The sequence below is a fragment of the Notothenia rossii genome (assembly GCF_949606895.1).
Source record: "Notothenia rossii genome assembly, chromosome: 2".
Taxonomy (NCBI): domain Eukaryota; kingdom Metazoa; phylum Chordata; class Actinopteri; order Perciformes; family Nototheniidae; genus Notothenia; species Notothenia rossii.
The window spans coordinates 41,120,475-41,136,623 of record NC_136904.1 but is presented as its reverse complement, the minus strand read 5'-3'; the positions used below and the strand labels follow the sequence as shown (position 1 = coordinate 41,136,623).

Below are 16,149 nucleotides of genomic sequence, written 5' to 3'. Positions count from 1 at the left end.
GACTGAAATGTAACTAAAACTAATAACCATTTTCGTCTAAAGACTAAATCAAAAACAGCTGCCAAAATTAACACTGAAATATGCCAACACAAACCTACAGACTGGGGGTTGGGAGATCACAGGAGGTGGGGGGGGAGCTGTGGAATATGACGGAGAGCACCTAGGCCTGTCACGATAATTAATTGTGTTGGACGATACATTTTTCTGGAAATTATTGCGATAAACGATAATATTGTCGGCACCGTTTTAAGACAATTTTAGACATAATGATAATATATAATAATAATTAAAGTACATCCTTTCAAACATAACTTTTTATTGAACATTCAACATTGCAAATGAAATGTGAAATAATATTAAAATATATAAATTATATATAATAAATAAAACAAATTAATTAAATTATAATTTAATTAAATCACACACAACCAAAACAATAAATTAAATAGAGTCAGGCTGGAAAACAGAGCTCTCTCTCTATATATAAATATAAATATAAATAAATAAATAAATATGAGCACACATTATCTCACAAGCAAAAAAAAACTCCTTAAAACAACAGTCAAGTGTACAGTCCACTGTCAAAGACACAGATGCCTCAACAGGCCATATCCAAATCAGTTTTTCTAAGTTTTCGAGCAAGGAACACCAACATGTTTGCATTGTCGGGCGGGGGCTCTCCATCTCCAGCTGCCGTGTTTGCTCCCAGCTGGGAAAACGGATTGGGGTGGTTGTGTTTTAGGTGGTTTAAAATGCGTGGTATTGCCTGCTTTTGTCGCTACCTTTTTTAAGCCAATGCGACACACCGCCCGGCTCTTTAAGACATATACAACTGCAACGAACGTAACAAACACAATGCAATATCCTTTTCAATTTCAAAGAACACAAATTGGGTTACATTAACAAAGAACTATAAAACAACAATACTGTAGAATAATAAAATGAATGCTGTGAATAAACTGAAATACACGTGTTGAAGCGGTTCGCTGCTGATTACTACGCCCCCCCCCCAATAGAAAGGTCAATACTAGAAATAGAGTCACTGTTAGACTCTTGCTAGATTTTGAAATTCTTTACTTTCACTGTAGAAAACGTTTGATGCGAAGAGCCCCACAAAGAGTGCTTTGATAAACATAAAAAGTGCAAAACATGAAATCACATGATCAGTTCTCAAAATACAGTCTTCCATGCTTATAACCAAGCATACAGTTTGCTAACATGCAACATGTGTTTGCAAACGTTTCTCCCTACTTCATCAGCCTGGCCTTAGGGTGCAGTACAGCAACATAACACATTATGTATTATAAATGCATGGCATTAGAAAAAATGCCTTTTACTTAAATTCCTTTTAAAATTTTGCAACGCACAGTAGTGTAAGTTGTGGTAAAAGCAGAACAGAAACTTAGTGAATGTTTGTCTTCTATGAATGTAAAATATGTTTTCAAAAGCCACCATGACTACATGATTTGAAATACTGAATTCTTCTTTAATTGCAAAGGTTGACAACATTTAGTTTAAAATGTGAATGTGAGCCAAAGCAATTTTTTGTCAAGTCAATATTAACCCTTGTGAGTTACAAACTGTTTTTGCTCGTCGTTTCTATAGATGCATGACAATATCTAATATTATGAAATGAATCCATAAGAAAACTTGTAACTGTTTCGCTAATCATAATTAAAATAATAACAATAATTATTTAATCTACCAAGCATCCACACATACTTAAATGTTAAGGCTTGCAAAAATTGTCGATTATTAATTTATTGTAAACTGATAACTTTGAAAAGCAAGCAATTTGAAGATGTCATTGTGCCCTACGACAAACTGTGAGGAGGACTTTCCTTTCTTAGAATGTTATCCCATACTAAAACAAAGTAATCATTTACGTTACGTAGACAGATAATCGATTTAAAAATCATTTGGATAATTTGGTCCACATTACCTACGTCTTAAAAATCATTGAAATTGTTTGTGTGAGTTTAAATAATGTGTTCATACATTTCAGTATATAAATCTGTTTAAATCTAGTGCACAATCTATAACTCCAAGCAGTTAACAAAGTCATGTCTTTCTCCCCTGCTGTCTGCCAGGTCATGGAGGAGGTCAGCAATGCTGTACTCATCACACACTCCTCCTCCACCACCTGTTCCTCCTCTGCTCCGTCAGCACTGGGATCTCTCTCTCAGCCCGTAGCCCAGCATGCTGTGGAGGAAGACGCCTCCCAGAGTCTTCAGCAGAAACGAGCGGCAGATTCTCTAATCCAGGTCATCGAGAAGCTCAGCAAAATCGTGGAGAAGCGGCCCCAGCGTCGCTGCACCATGGCGGGACAGAAAAGAGGGGGAGGAGGTGAGGAAGGGGCGAGAGGGAGCAGAGGTGGCTCTCCTTTAAAGAAAGTTAAGAGAAACTGTAAGGTGCAGGATAACGCAGAAGAGATGCGAATAGAAGGTGACCGTAACAACAACATCACATTAATGGAGGCATCAAACAACCCCAACAGTGGCGACCACAAACGGACGGTGACCTGTTATCAGTGCAGCCTGTGCCCCTACCTCTCCCAGACACTGCCTATGCTGAAAGAGCACCTTAAGCACCACAACGAGCAGCACAGTGACCTCATCCTTATGTGCTCCGAGTGTCGCTTCACCTCTAGAGACCAGGGGCAGCTGGAGGCCCACGTCAGGCTGCACTTCGACAACGGAGGAAACCTGACGAGCAATTTGTCTGATACCTACAGCGAGGGCAAGGAGGAGGTTTTAAGAACGCAGCATGGGGACTGGAGCGATAGTAGCCCATTGGACGGTTCAAAAGAGCTCCCGCAGAAGAAGAAGTGGTATAGCTTCGAGGAGTATGGGCTGTATCGCTGTCTGATCTGCAGCTATGTTTGCAGCCAGCAGAGAATGCTCAAAACTCACGCCTGGAAGCATGCCGGCTTGGTGGATTGTTCTTACCCAATCTTCGAGGGGGAAGACGGCAATACCGCAAGGAAAGAGTCCCAGCCTGCACCTCACAGTGCTGCAACCAGAGAGGAAATAGTCTTTTTTTCACCAGTTCCTCAAGATAAAAGCCTCCAAAAGCTGCCCACTGCCTTCAAGCTCCAGCTCTGCGAGCCAATGAAGGCTGAGAATAAACATGACGCGTTGAATCGTCCAGTTTCCGATATCAAAGAAAGTTTGAAAATGGAAGAGGAGGAAAGCGTGTACCCTATCAAAGAGGAGCCCATGGTAGAGGTGCAGGTGACGACGGAGGCAGACGCCAAGGTGGAGATCGATAATCACCAAAACAGCGCTTTCATCAAGGACAGCTTACTGTCATCGGCACAAAAGATCATCAACAGCAGTCCCAACAGTGCCGGACACATCAACGTGATCGTGGAACGCCTTCCTTCAGCTGAGGATTCCGTCATGGCGACCAACCCTCTTCTTCTTAGCCCGCACGTGGACAGGGAGAAGAACTCATTGGATGCGAATGAGGAGCGGGGCCATGTGGGAGCTGCAAAGGGTGAAGTAGTGTCTAGCTGCATTCTGGGTAGCACTCCTGACAGCATACCTTTAGTAGCAGATTTTAAACAGTCTGTTGCTGTTGGTAGTGACTCTCCACGGGATGAAAACATTCCCCCAGCTGGTCGAAAGAGGACACATTCTGAGTCCCTGCGCCTGCACTCTCTGGCGGCTGAGGTCCTGGTAGCTATGCCTATGAGGACCACCGAGCCCCCCCCCTACAGCACAAAGGTAAGTCTTAGGACCGGCACAGCCCAGACACAGAGCCCCAACCAGAAATGGGTCGAGGTGACAACAGCCGGTCAGAGGACTTCTGACGCGGAGACGACCGCAGCTCTGTTGGACTTAGAGCTTCACGGCGAGGCCAGAGAAGAAGAATTGGGGTCCTTGTGCCTGGGGGAGGGAGACGAGGTGGGCACTGCCACTAAAGCGGGAATCAGCCTGTCATTGCTAACCGTCATTGAGAGACTCAGAGAACGCTCGGACGAGAACGCCTCCGACGAGGATATCTTAAAGGAGCTTCAGGACAACGCTCAGTTCCATAACGGAGCTGTAGAGAGTGTGGTGACAGGAAACGGAGCAGGGAGCTACATGTGTAGCATTCCCGGAATGGACGGGTTGGTGGCAAGTTCTGACGGGGGACTGGTGGACTACATCCCCGGAAATGAAAGGCCGTACAGGTGCCGCCTGTGTCGCTACAGCAGCGGCAATAAGGGGTACATCAAACAGCACCTCCGGGTACACAGGCAGAGACAGCCCTATCAGTGTCCCATCTGCGAGCACATCGCCTCAGACAGCAAGGACCTGGAGAGCCACATGATCCACCACTGCAAGACCAGGATGTACCAGTGCAAGCAGTGCCCAGATGCCTTCCACTACAAGGTGAGGAGACAACGCTCACACAGCTTTTAATTTGTACGATTGTTTAATAGTTTATTATAATGTTTAGCGTTGTAGAAGCCATTGAAACAGCTGATGTTGTACTCTGAATTGGCCTCCCAGGTCTTCATTATAGTAAAATAGAAAGAGATGCCCTATCCTGGGGACATTCTTTATGTATTCCCAGAAAAAAATTGAACACTGGCTTAGAGTAGAACTGTATTTCCAAAAACCTGCAGTTTGTACACTTACTCATTTCATTTCCATTTCTTAATGATTTTGGGCTTTTGGTTAATGGAAAGAAACAGATTTGATGTTTTTTTTTTACTTATTTTGGTCATTTTACCACAATAAGTTGTAGAAAAGTTAGCGCTGACCTCCTACACATCATGCAGAATACTAATATAGCGTAAAAAAAAAGAATCTGAAAAATATAAGTGTAATGGCATTCTGAGCAGATTCTAACTGTGTGTCCCAATGGCTAGCTAATCGCCGTCGCTCTGCGCTCGTGCAACACGTACTGCTGTTCTTACGAAAGCATAATGCCAACCCTCTGGTTCCCATTCAGGTTGACACTGTCAGCTTTTGATAGCAGTTGAAGTGCTTCCAACCACTCCCATGTTTGCTTGTGATGTCAGAGGAGAGAGCCTTGCACTCTGAATGTCGTATATAGCACTGATTGCCAATCAGTGGTAAATCTGCAGATACCAGGTGGAACAATAATATGTAGACAACATCAATTTTTTTTACATTTTGATGGATATTTTACTGTAACCTTTTCTGTTTATGTTAATATATTTATTTCATTATATATTTTTATTGCACTTTTTAAATGAATTTGATATTTTTTATTTATTTTATATTTTTTATTACATTTTTATTTTATTTCATTCTAAAATGCAGCAACTGTCACTAAATCAACATTTCCCCTGGGATACATAAAGTATTCTGATTGGTTTAAAACCAGGGAAAGGCCATATTGTGTTTCTAAAATCAATCTGATTATTGATATATTATGGATACACACCCAGCTGTGTGAGGACTATTCAATAGAAGACATTACATTTCTCACGTTTACAGAGGCAAAATCAAATGTTTTCGATAAATGGGGAAACCATTATGAATGATCATGTTTTGTCTGTATTTAATTTTCCTCGTCTCAAGTGGCCAGCCTCATAAGTTTGCAGTTGGGTAGTTGACAGCATGTACTGCCATCTCATCCTGGATATGTGTGTTTCCCTTTCCTAGAGTCAGTTAAGGAGCCATGAGAGGGAGCAGCACAGCTTCAGCGAGGAAATGTCCGGCCTCACCCCCGTCACTGAAACTGTCTCCATGGTGGAGGACGCTGAGCGGGTCACAGATGATGGTAAGATCTGCTTTCCTAACCCCATTATGTGTTAGGATGGTAAGAAATTATTACAATATATTTAAATCATTTCATGACACAAACCAGTTTGCCCTACATGTGACTTTTCCTTGTGTTGCCACATGCTTTGTGTCACTGTTTTCAGAACATTTTTAAATGAATTGTCCTCTCTTACAGAATGTGCTGTGCAGAATATGTATAAGTGTGATGTGTGCGACTACACCAGCTCCACTTATGTCGGCGTGAGGAACCACCGTCGGATTCATAACTCTGACAAGCCTTATCGGTGAGTTGTTAAAAAAAATGCACCACTAAATGCAAGTAATAAAAAAAAAAAACAAGATTAACAGTTATGAAATATCTACATTTCCTGAAGGTAGTCTTAAATGTTTAAAGGGCCCATGTCATGGCCATTTCTACTGATCATAATTCCATTGTTGAGGGCTACTAGAATAGATTTACATTGTGCAATCTTCCAAACTCACATTGGTTTCTCATACAGCATCTCTGTATAGTATGTGTATTCACTCTCTGTCCTAAACGGCTTGTTGGAGCTCCTGCCACCCCCCCTCCCTATGAGCCCACTGTGCTCCGATGTGTGTTTATGTGTTACAATGGCATTAGCAACCAGAAAATGACACCAGTAATGACAAACAGATGAGAATGCTGCGTGGGGTCTGGGTGCCGTGTTGGCGGGACGTTGTGGGGCTCGCTGCTCCGCCCTTTGAGGATTGAGGAGCGGACAGTGTGAGCTGGATTAATGGTGTCGTTTCCTGGTTGCTGCGTGGGGTCTGCGAAACACCGCAAAACCCAACCCAACCTGAGCACACACACACACAAACACACTCACAGCCAGGCTGTTCGCCACACACTCACAGAATGAGAAAAGATAAGGCTGAGTGAGTGTGTGTGCCGGCAAAACTCTGGAGTAGCGCGGCTGAGAAAAGTTAAGGCTGAGTGAGTTTGTGAGGAGCTCCACGGATTGGTCCATTTGGTCGTTGTTACGTCACTGTGACAAGGAAGAAAAAAATGGAAAAAGAGAAATCTCCAACGAGGCATTCTGGGGCAGCATAGACAGGTATTTTCTGTGTTAGAGTTTTACTCGCTACAGGGTGTACTTTGAGGGTTTGTGACTCTGCAGACCGTTTGCATGCATAACAACCTTAATAACACACAAGGGGACGGGTAATAACCGGAAAAGCATGACATGGGACCTTTAAACTCAGGAGTAAACTAAAAGCATTTAAAGGTTACCATTGCTTGTCAACCGAAGTAGGATAATTGTTCATTTAGAATTAAGAATTCATTTTTGTAGTAAAGGTTAGTGAGAGACAATACATTTAACATTGTGATTTTTCCATGTAATGTAAAGCCATGACATAAAACATGCCCTTAGTAACCAATTCTATTGGCTAGTGCTCCAACACATTTTACAAGATATGCTAAGGGGTGGGACTTATCAGACACAGCTCTAAGCGGTTGACCAATCACAACAGAGCCGGCCAGCTAACCAATCAGAGCATACTGGGCTCTGGTTTCAGACAGAGGGTGAGGTGTTGCAGCACAGGCAGTATGAGAAAAATAAAGAGCTTTTTGAACACTAAAGCATGGAGACATGTGACAGTAGAGACGCTTAGTACAAATATGAATCTGAAAATGACAAGAATATGTCCTCTTTGAAATGCATTTGTATTTACTTTATCACAGTTCTGGCTGTGATGCATATGATATTATGACCTATTGTGCCACCTCTTGGTCACTGGCCTGTACAACAATATACAAACTCAGACAACATTTAAGTAGATCCTAGGACACAGCTAGGGCACAACAGGCAAACTAACAGCTTTGCCATCCATCCTAATCTTGAGGTGGCGCCTTTATATTTGGCATTTAAACATGTCTTAACTCAAGGAATATATATTTATGACCAGCCTAATGAAATATGCATAGAGGGGGATAGTTTGGAAGGAACTGACAGTGAAGCTGTTTTGTAATGACAGTTTGTTTTCTCGGCCAATCTTTTAATTAAACCTTCAGTATTGTAAGACATCAATTCGGGTGGTTATGAGTTGGTTGGTGGTCTTGGCAGTTTTTGCTTCTGTAACAACTTTCTACTCTTTTGCCGTACTTGCATGAACAGTTATTATTTAGACTAATCACGCCCCAACCTCACAGCAGCGTTCCCTTATTTGGAGCCACACTGACTTTAATCCCGCAAGAAAAATGTTGAAAATAATATGTAGTAAAACAACATAGAATCAATTCAGGGAGAGTTGATTGCAAGACAGCATACCTCCATTATTTATACAGCTTCAAATAATTCCACATTCACAAGCTGCACGATGACTCCATGAATGTTTTACCCTTTGCTAATCGAAAACGGCGAGGGAATGGAGAATGTTTTGGCGTTCGGAGAATCTGTGCGTTTTAATATGTCGGAACTGGTTTGAAATTGAAGCTGCCATCAGAAATCACTCTGAGTTGAGTCATGCGTACACAGCTGTTTATAGGCAGATTCTGTGTGTGTGCAAGAGAAATAACACTCTGTAAATTATTAAGTACCCATGTAACAAGAACATGAACATTATAAATAATTTATCAAATACTCAAACTTCATGCACTCGATGATTTTCAGTTTTTCCACTGGGGTAAAGCATACAGTATATAGTGAGTTATCAGTTTTGTATATATTAGTTTTCATTTTTTGTGATTTGAAATTGGTCTTCATAGTATCAAAACTTCCTAAATGTCACAAATACAATGAATTCTTATGTGTTTTACTTAACAATGTACTTAAACCTGGGCTCCATTTATTGTTGCTACAGGACATAGTACTGTGTTATTACAATATGTATTGTAATATTCAAATCTGCAGTTGGCATTAGCTCCAATAGAGGTTATTGTAGCTTCGACCTTGTGTGACTTTTATTCTTCCTACTTAAAAAGTTTTACATTTTTTTGATTTTTATACAACAAAAGGTGTTTTTTCACTCATTCTCTGAATTATTGTTTAAATATGTTAATGATATTTGCTGAAATTACCCATGACATTTAGCTACTGTATAAGGATTGCACATTAGTGATGAAGACATTATTTTGTGTTTTTAGTGGGGCTGATTGCATACTTTTTGTGGACTGATTGCATTTTTTAATCTGTTGCAAATGAGTTATGAACTTTACATACATCTGTGTTAATTATCCTGCACACATTATCCTGCCTCTTTAGACTACACTCTGAGTTCTGCTGTCCAGTTTGATTTCTCTTCCGCATATTAGAAGTACATTTCATGTGTTTTTAAAAATGTTGGCTCTATCGTTAATTGATTTCAGTGTTCCTGTCGGTTCCTGTGTAGTGTTTGTTCGTGAATATTGCATTTTTATATTTTAGCTCCTGTGTAAGATAACCAAGTAGTTGTCAGTCTGTCTGAGATGCACTTGTCATTTCAGAAATGTCCATTAGATGGCAGTACACACCTGCTGATGCTGAGCGAAGCACAGAGCTCCCTGTAGACTCAGACACACTCTGACCCTTTTCAAAACTGACCCCAACAACCACCCGCTCTGTGACCGAGTGAACTCCTCCAAATGTTATCAGTAACCCAGTCTAAGGATCAAAATATGAAAGCAATGTAGCCGTGTTACGGCTCAGAAGCGTCTCGGCGCTGGGCTCCGCTCAAAATAGGATGCAAGTATATTTTCGCCGGGCAGGAAGTGGAATGGTCAGAGCATCCGGCCCATCCCCAAAATAAAATGTTGCAGACCCTATCCCTCCGTAGTCTTTCAAGTAGGAGGAGAAATGCCAACATACTCCTCCGGTTTACAGGCACTGTGTAAATTATATATGTAGAATAATTATGATGATGAATGCATTTTTTTACCACTAAAATACAGCAACACATCTTTGATTCATGTCGTTTATAACTGGAATATTATTAGTACCCGAGCACGGAGCGCTAGGACCCAACGGCGTCCTAGCACGAAGTGCGAGGAACCTATTGTTATTGGTGTTATTATTATTATCGTGGTGGCGTTTCCTCTCTTTGAGGTCTTTAGGATGCTTAAAAAGTTGTATAATTTTGCACGGACGCTGGGACCGGTAAAAAATTCGATATTCTGGAGTCAATAGGTTAAATATTCCAACATGCTCACCAGCGCCACCTATCAAAATCCCATTTCGGAATAAATTTACAAAGTAGCACAGTAACTCCGAATGACCTGAAATTTTGCACACATATCCGGGAGGACCTGCTCTACAAATAATCCTCTTGGAACCCTAAGCTCCGCCTACATTTTTTTATTTTTTATTGGCATAATTGACATAAACAGTTAAATATTTACTTCATTTTCAGTTTTTCAACACCAAACTTCGTATACAGCATCGGTGGAGGGTCAGACACATTACCGTAGAAAATGAGCATGTTAGGACTATAAATATTGCCGCCGTCAATCAAAACGTACTCGCAAAAAGGCGAGGCTTAGAAATAAATGCTCATAACTCATCAACAATGTATCCAAACACCACGGATTTTTGGTAAATAGGTTTAGTCTGTTTTGGGGAATAGGCACACCAAAGCATTTTCATTTTGGACTATAGGGGGCGCCAAAAACACAACCAATTTATAACTCAAGAGCGGATGGACTATTTTTTTTTCCTTCTTTTTTTTTACTCATACTCTCGGGGTGACTACGAATTCAGATTTAAAGCGTCGTAACAAATCCAGAATGTGGGCGTGGCCTATACATTTTTTTTAAATTGCGATAGCATAAAATGAGCTTCGGACGCAAAACTTGGGACACACGTCAGAGCCCACGACTTTTTCGAGAATGTAAAAAAAAAACGTAATTTAAAAAAAAAAGCTGCTCACCAGCGCCACTATTGTGTGGTACTCACATATAGTTTCTCAGAACTTCACGAATTTTAGCACAGACATTCCTCATGGAATTGCGGACATATTTGTAAAGAAATTCCATCAGCCCCGCCCCCCAGAAAGTCAGCCATTTTGACAAATTTGCGTTTTTTAGCCATTTCCAGCACATTCTTGCGAACTCCTCCTAGGGGAATGATCGGAAAAATTCCAGTCCAGGACAAGTTCAGCCCCTATCCAATATGATGCCAAATTGAGAAGAACATTTTTGATAGCTCAATCGTGGAGGTCGTAAGCTAACAGCGAATACACCATTTTTGACGATTTACATGTCGCAAATGACTCCAAACTACTCCAAATTACTCAAATATAGTTTTTCCAATATTCACGAAACGCTATATATACATTACTATTATGATTGCACACATATTTCAAATTGCTTTCCATTAGCCCCGCCCCCCAGAAAGTCGGCCATTTTGAAAGATGTGCGTTTTTTAGCCATTTTAAGCACGTTCTTGCAAACTCCTCCAAGGGGAATGATCGGAAAAATTCCAATGCAGGACAAGTTCAGCCCCTATCCAATATGATACGTAATTGTGGAGCACATTTTTGAAAAATCACTCGTGGAGGTCGTAGGCTAACAGCCAATACACAATTTGACGATTTACATGGCGCAAATTGCTCCAAACTGCTCGCATATAGTTTTTCCGATATTCACGAAACGCTGTATACACATTACTATTATGATTGCACACATATTTCAAATTGCCTTCCATTAGCCCCGCCCCCCAGAAAGTTGGCCATTTTGAAAGATGTGCGTTTTTCAGCCATTTTAAGCACATTCTTGCTAACTCCTCCTAGGGGAATGATCGGAAAAATTCCAATGCACGACAAGTTCAGCCCCTATCCAATATGATACTAAATTGAGAAGAACATTTTTGATAGCTCAATCGTGGAGGTCGTAAGCTAACAGTGAATACACAATTTTTGACGATTTACATGGCGCAAATTGCTCCAAACTGCTCACATATAGTTTTTCCGATATTCACGAAACGCAGTATACACATTACTATTATGATTGCACACATATTTCAAATTGCCTTCCATTAGCCCCGCCCCACAGGAAGTCGGCCATTTTGAAAAATGTGTGTTTTTCAGCCATTTTCAGCACATTCTTGAAAACTCCTCCTAGGGGAATGATCGGAAAAATTCCAATGCAGGACAGGTTCAGCCCCTGGCCAATGTCATGAAGAATTGCCGATTACATTTTTGATATATCAATCGTGGAGGTCGTAAGCTAACAGCGAATACACCATTTTTGACGATTTCCATGTCGCAAACTACTCGGATATAGTTATTCCGATATTCACGAAACGCTGTATACACATTGCTATTATAATTACACACATATTTCAAATTGATTTTCATTAGCCAACCCCCCCAGAAAGTCGGCAATTTTGAAAAATGTGCTTTTTTCAGTCATTTTAAGTACATTTTTGCAAACTGCTCCTCGGGGTATGATCGGAAAGATTCCAATCCAGGAAAAATTCAACCCCTATCCAATATGATACTAAATTGCAAAGAAAATTGTTGCTAGTACAAACGGGGAGCTCGTAAGCTAACGGAGAATGTACAATTTTTGACGATTTACATGTCACAGATGAATACAAACTACCACATTTCCATTTTTGGAAACCTTTATAAAGTGGCACCGTAACTCCGAATGACCTGAAATGTTGCCCACGTATTCGGGTGGACCTACTCTACATATTATGTCCTTGAACCCCAAAGCTCCACCTACTTCACTTTTTTAAAATTAGCATAATGTTAAAAACAGTGAAATATTACCTTAAATTTCCATGTTTTCTTTTTCAACGCCAAACTTAGTATACAGCATCGGTGGAGGGTCAAACACATTACCGTAGAAAATGAGCATGTTCAGTCGATAAATATGCCCGTCATTAATCTAAACCTGTTTGCAAAAAGGCGGGGCTTAGAAATAAATGCTCATAACTGGTTAGGGTTAGGGGTTAGGGTTACCCCTAACCCACACACACCAGCTCTGCTGGCGGCAAATTCAATTACAACAGACACCTATACACTCCATAACAGACACCTACTGACTGTACAACACACACTTACAGTTCCTAAAGCATATAATGTATATCAGGCTACAGCCCTTGTATATTTTATTATGTGAAGCACTATATGGTTTCATGAAAAATATCTACTGTTTACTTGTAGATATCTACTAAAGCATACAAATAAAGTGTGTAATGTAGGCCTGTTACATATGTTATTGCTGTTTTCACTGTAAACATTGCGTCAATATGAAAGCGGTTGTATTAAAAAAAAACAGCCTAACATCCAGGGGAGATGTGATTAGTGAGTAAACAAACGGTAAAGGGCAGAAAGTCTGATGCACATTTGATCAACTTGAATAACTTATAATCACAACGGGAACAGTTTGCAGAACTGTGCCTCGTTGACAAAAGTCCAGCCATGCGTCACGCCTCTTTTAAACATCACTGTTTGCTGATATCGACTCCCGAGAACTCATCAGTGTACCCTCGGTTGTTTCTCCTCCAGAGAGACTCCTCTCTCCTCTACATCTTTGTACCCTCGATTATAGCTCCTCAAGAGAGACTCCTCTCTCCTCTAAATCAGTGTATCCTCGGTTACGGCTCCTCCAGACAGCCTCCTTGATAATCAATCCTCAACGAGTATTTAGAGAAATTTGTTTTCCTTCGAGACGGCGCGCCGACGTCCGTTTCCGGGTCGCTGCCGGAGGACCTGGGAGTCTGGGATGCGAAAATTTGAGAAATGACAAACGGCTCATTTCCGAGGACTCGCGCACGTCTCCTTGACGCCGGGACGACCAGCCGCCCTCCCCGACAGGCGCACGGACGCGAGGGCCCGCTCATCACTGCGCGCACAAGTGCGACCGCAGTTTTAATTATTATTATTATTAACTTTGTCTGTACAAAGTAACCTGTCCACTACAGGAAATATGCCCAAATCAACAAAAACTGCGAGCCGGCACGCAAGACGCTCCGCTTCTGAAATGCTTCTGAAACGCTCCTGAAACGCGCCCGGTAGGGTATGACGCCGGACCAAAACCACAACGCAGACGGACCCGGTGGAATCAAGGGGTTAGACTGAGGGAAGATTTGTGTTTTAATGTGTAAGAGGGTTAAAGAACTTCCTGTTGGAGACAACGCCCACTCTCCACTTGTTGGTTTGGAACTGCCCTTTATGGGCAGACCCTCCACTTCAACACCAAAACAGTACTCACAGTCAAAGTGAGTAAATTAAGTTTTAGGTACCAGATCGAATCGGGCCTCTGTCACACACTGATTTTCTACCTTCAACTCTTGTTAGAACTTCCCCATTGTGTTCACACAAAAGTGTTAGCTGGGCTTTTGTGTCTAAGGCTGGAGCAATGCGAGGACAATAATGCAAACGGACCGCAATTGGACCGTAATCGTTATCAAAAAGTCTTCCGTCCACACGCAACAGGCACCAGAAACGTGTCCGTTCACACGAGACCGCTCGAAAGCGCTGGAGACGCTGTAGTACATATGCCAGGCCTGTAAGTGGCGCTGTAGTCCTGCCACAAAAGCAGCGAAGAAGACTTCCCACGCATGGTTGCCATGGTTGCCCTTCTGTTTATTCTCCGCTGTGGACGCTCTGGCTCTTTTTCTCCTTCCCTGAGGCAAGCGTTTGGTCCTGCTGTAAATCTCTCCAGTAGTCCACCAGCAGATGACAAATACCCACCTCTCCGCCTCTTCCAAGGGACAAGGGGACCGTGCAGCAGAGTTTAGATTTTGTTTCGCCGGTCAACATGTCCGTTAAAGTTGAAATCTTCCAGACAAAATTTGAAAAGTGCTGGTCAAAGGTCTTTGTTATTTATTGAGCTTTAAAACCAATTGATAACGACTCTATATAAGAATAAAAAAACGGAGCCCCTCTTTTCCTCCCTCTCTTCTGACAGCCCAGCAGCTGATCTCTGAGCAGGAGAGGCGGGGCTATTGCGTCATCGTTATCAGGAAATGATCGTATAGGCGTAAACACAGAGCCGTTTGCCCCCCCAGAGCGTTTTGTCTGCAGATCTACCAACCTTGGGACCCGTTATCGTTATCTGCGTTTCCATTTTGGCCTCGTGTGGCCGAACCGTCTATCTCAGGGGTTCCCAACCCCCGATACCTGAAATAGCTGAGTTTTTTTTTCAATTTTTCTTCTTTTTCGCACCTATACCAGTCATATTATTTCATCCAAAATAAATCAAAATTCGTTAGCATAAGGTCTCAGCCTCTCGTGCGCAGAGAAAGTTACCAGTGCACCAATAGGAAGTGGAGCACACCAGGAAATCACATTGTAGGATTTTCAATGAATTAATTGGTAAATTCCTCGGTAAAATAAGTATTTGGTCACCTACAAACAAACAAGATTTCTGGCTCTCACAGACCTGTAACTTCTTCTTTAAGTAGACCCTCCAGAAAAGCGCGATCGCAGAATTTACAGCATAATCAGCAAAATGGCGCAGATTTTTAAAAGGCCGCATATTTATCAAAAGGCCGCATAATCCCCGCATTTTTCCACACGAAGTTGAGAAATTTTTTTTTTAACTCGTCTTGACGTGAAGTAGTGATGACATCGTGTGTGTGTGTGTGTGTGTGTGTGTGTGTGTGTGTGTGTGTGTGTGTGTGTGTGTGTGTGTGTGTGTGTGTGTGTGTGTGTGTGTGTGTGTGTGTGTGTGTGTGTGTGTGTGTGTGTGTGTGTGTGTGTGTGTGTGTGTGTGTGTGTGTGTGTGTGTGTGTGTGTGTGTGTGTGTGTGTGTGTGTGTGTGTGTGTGTGTGTGTGTGTGTGTGTGTGTGTGTGTGTGTGTGTGTGTGTGTGTCACATTGCTTTTACAATAAATAAACATTGAATGTGTTTAATTGAATAGGAATGGGGTTTAACGTTAGTGGCAGGTTGTGTGTGAGTGAATAAATAAGACAGCCCAATATTTTAAAAAAAATCTATTCTTTTTCGCAATTTCACCACATAAAAACCCTGCATGTGTAATCGCATAATCAAGGATTTTTGCCCGCGTTTTTCTGGAGGGTCTATTTAAGAGCCTCCTCTGTCCTCCACTTGTTAACTGTATTAATGGCACCTGTTTGAACTCGTTATCAGTATAAAAGACACCTGTCCAAACCTCAAACAGTCACACTCCAAACTCCACTATGGCCAAGACCAAAGAGCTGTCAAAGGACACCAGAAACAACATTGTAGACCTGCACCAGGCTGGGAAGACTGAATCTGCAATAGGTAAGCAGCTTGGTGTGAAGAAACCAACTGTGGGAGCAATTATTAGAAAATGGAAGACATACAAGACCACTGATAATCTCCCTCGATCTGGGGCTCCACGCAAGATCTCACCCCGTGAGGTCAAAATGATCACAAGAACGGTGAGCAAAAATCCCAGAACCACACCGGGGGACCTAGTCAATGACCTGCAGAGAGCTGGGACCAATGTAACAAAGGCTACCATTAGTAA

General features: G+C 41.9%; 1 protein-coding gene across 2 annotated transcripts in view; it reads left to right on the top strand.

Annotated features, from left to right (window-relative positions):
* znf507 (zinc finger protein 507) overlaps positions 1 to 16,149 on the top strand; it is a 38,845-nt gene that overhangs the window by 4,728 nt on the left and 17,968 nt on the right. For both annotated transcript variants that reach the window (XM_079663765.1, XM_079663766.1), the window contains exons 2-4: positions 2,091 to 4,379; positions 5,625 to 5,742; positions 5,920 to 6,028. In XM_079663765.1, the coding sequence (XP_079519891.1) occupies positions 2,094 to 4,379; positions 5,625 to 5,742; positions 5,920 to 6,028 (2,513 nt within the window). In that variant the 5' untranslated portion in view covers positions 2,091 to 2,093. The remainder of the gene's footprint in view (positions 1 to 2,090; positions 4,380 to 5,624; positions 5,743 to 5,919; positions 6,029 to 16,149) is intronic.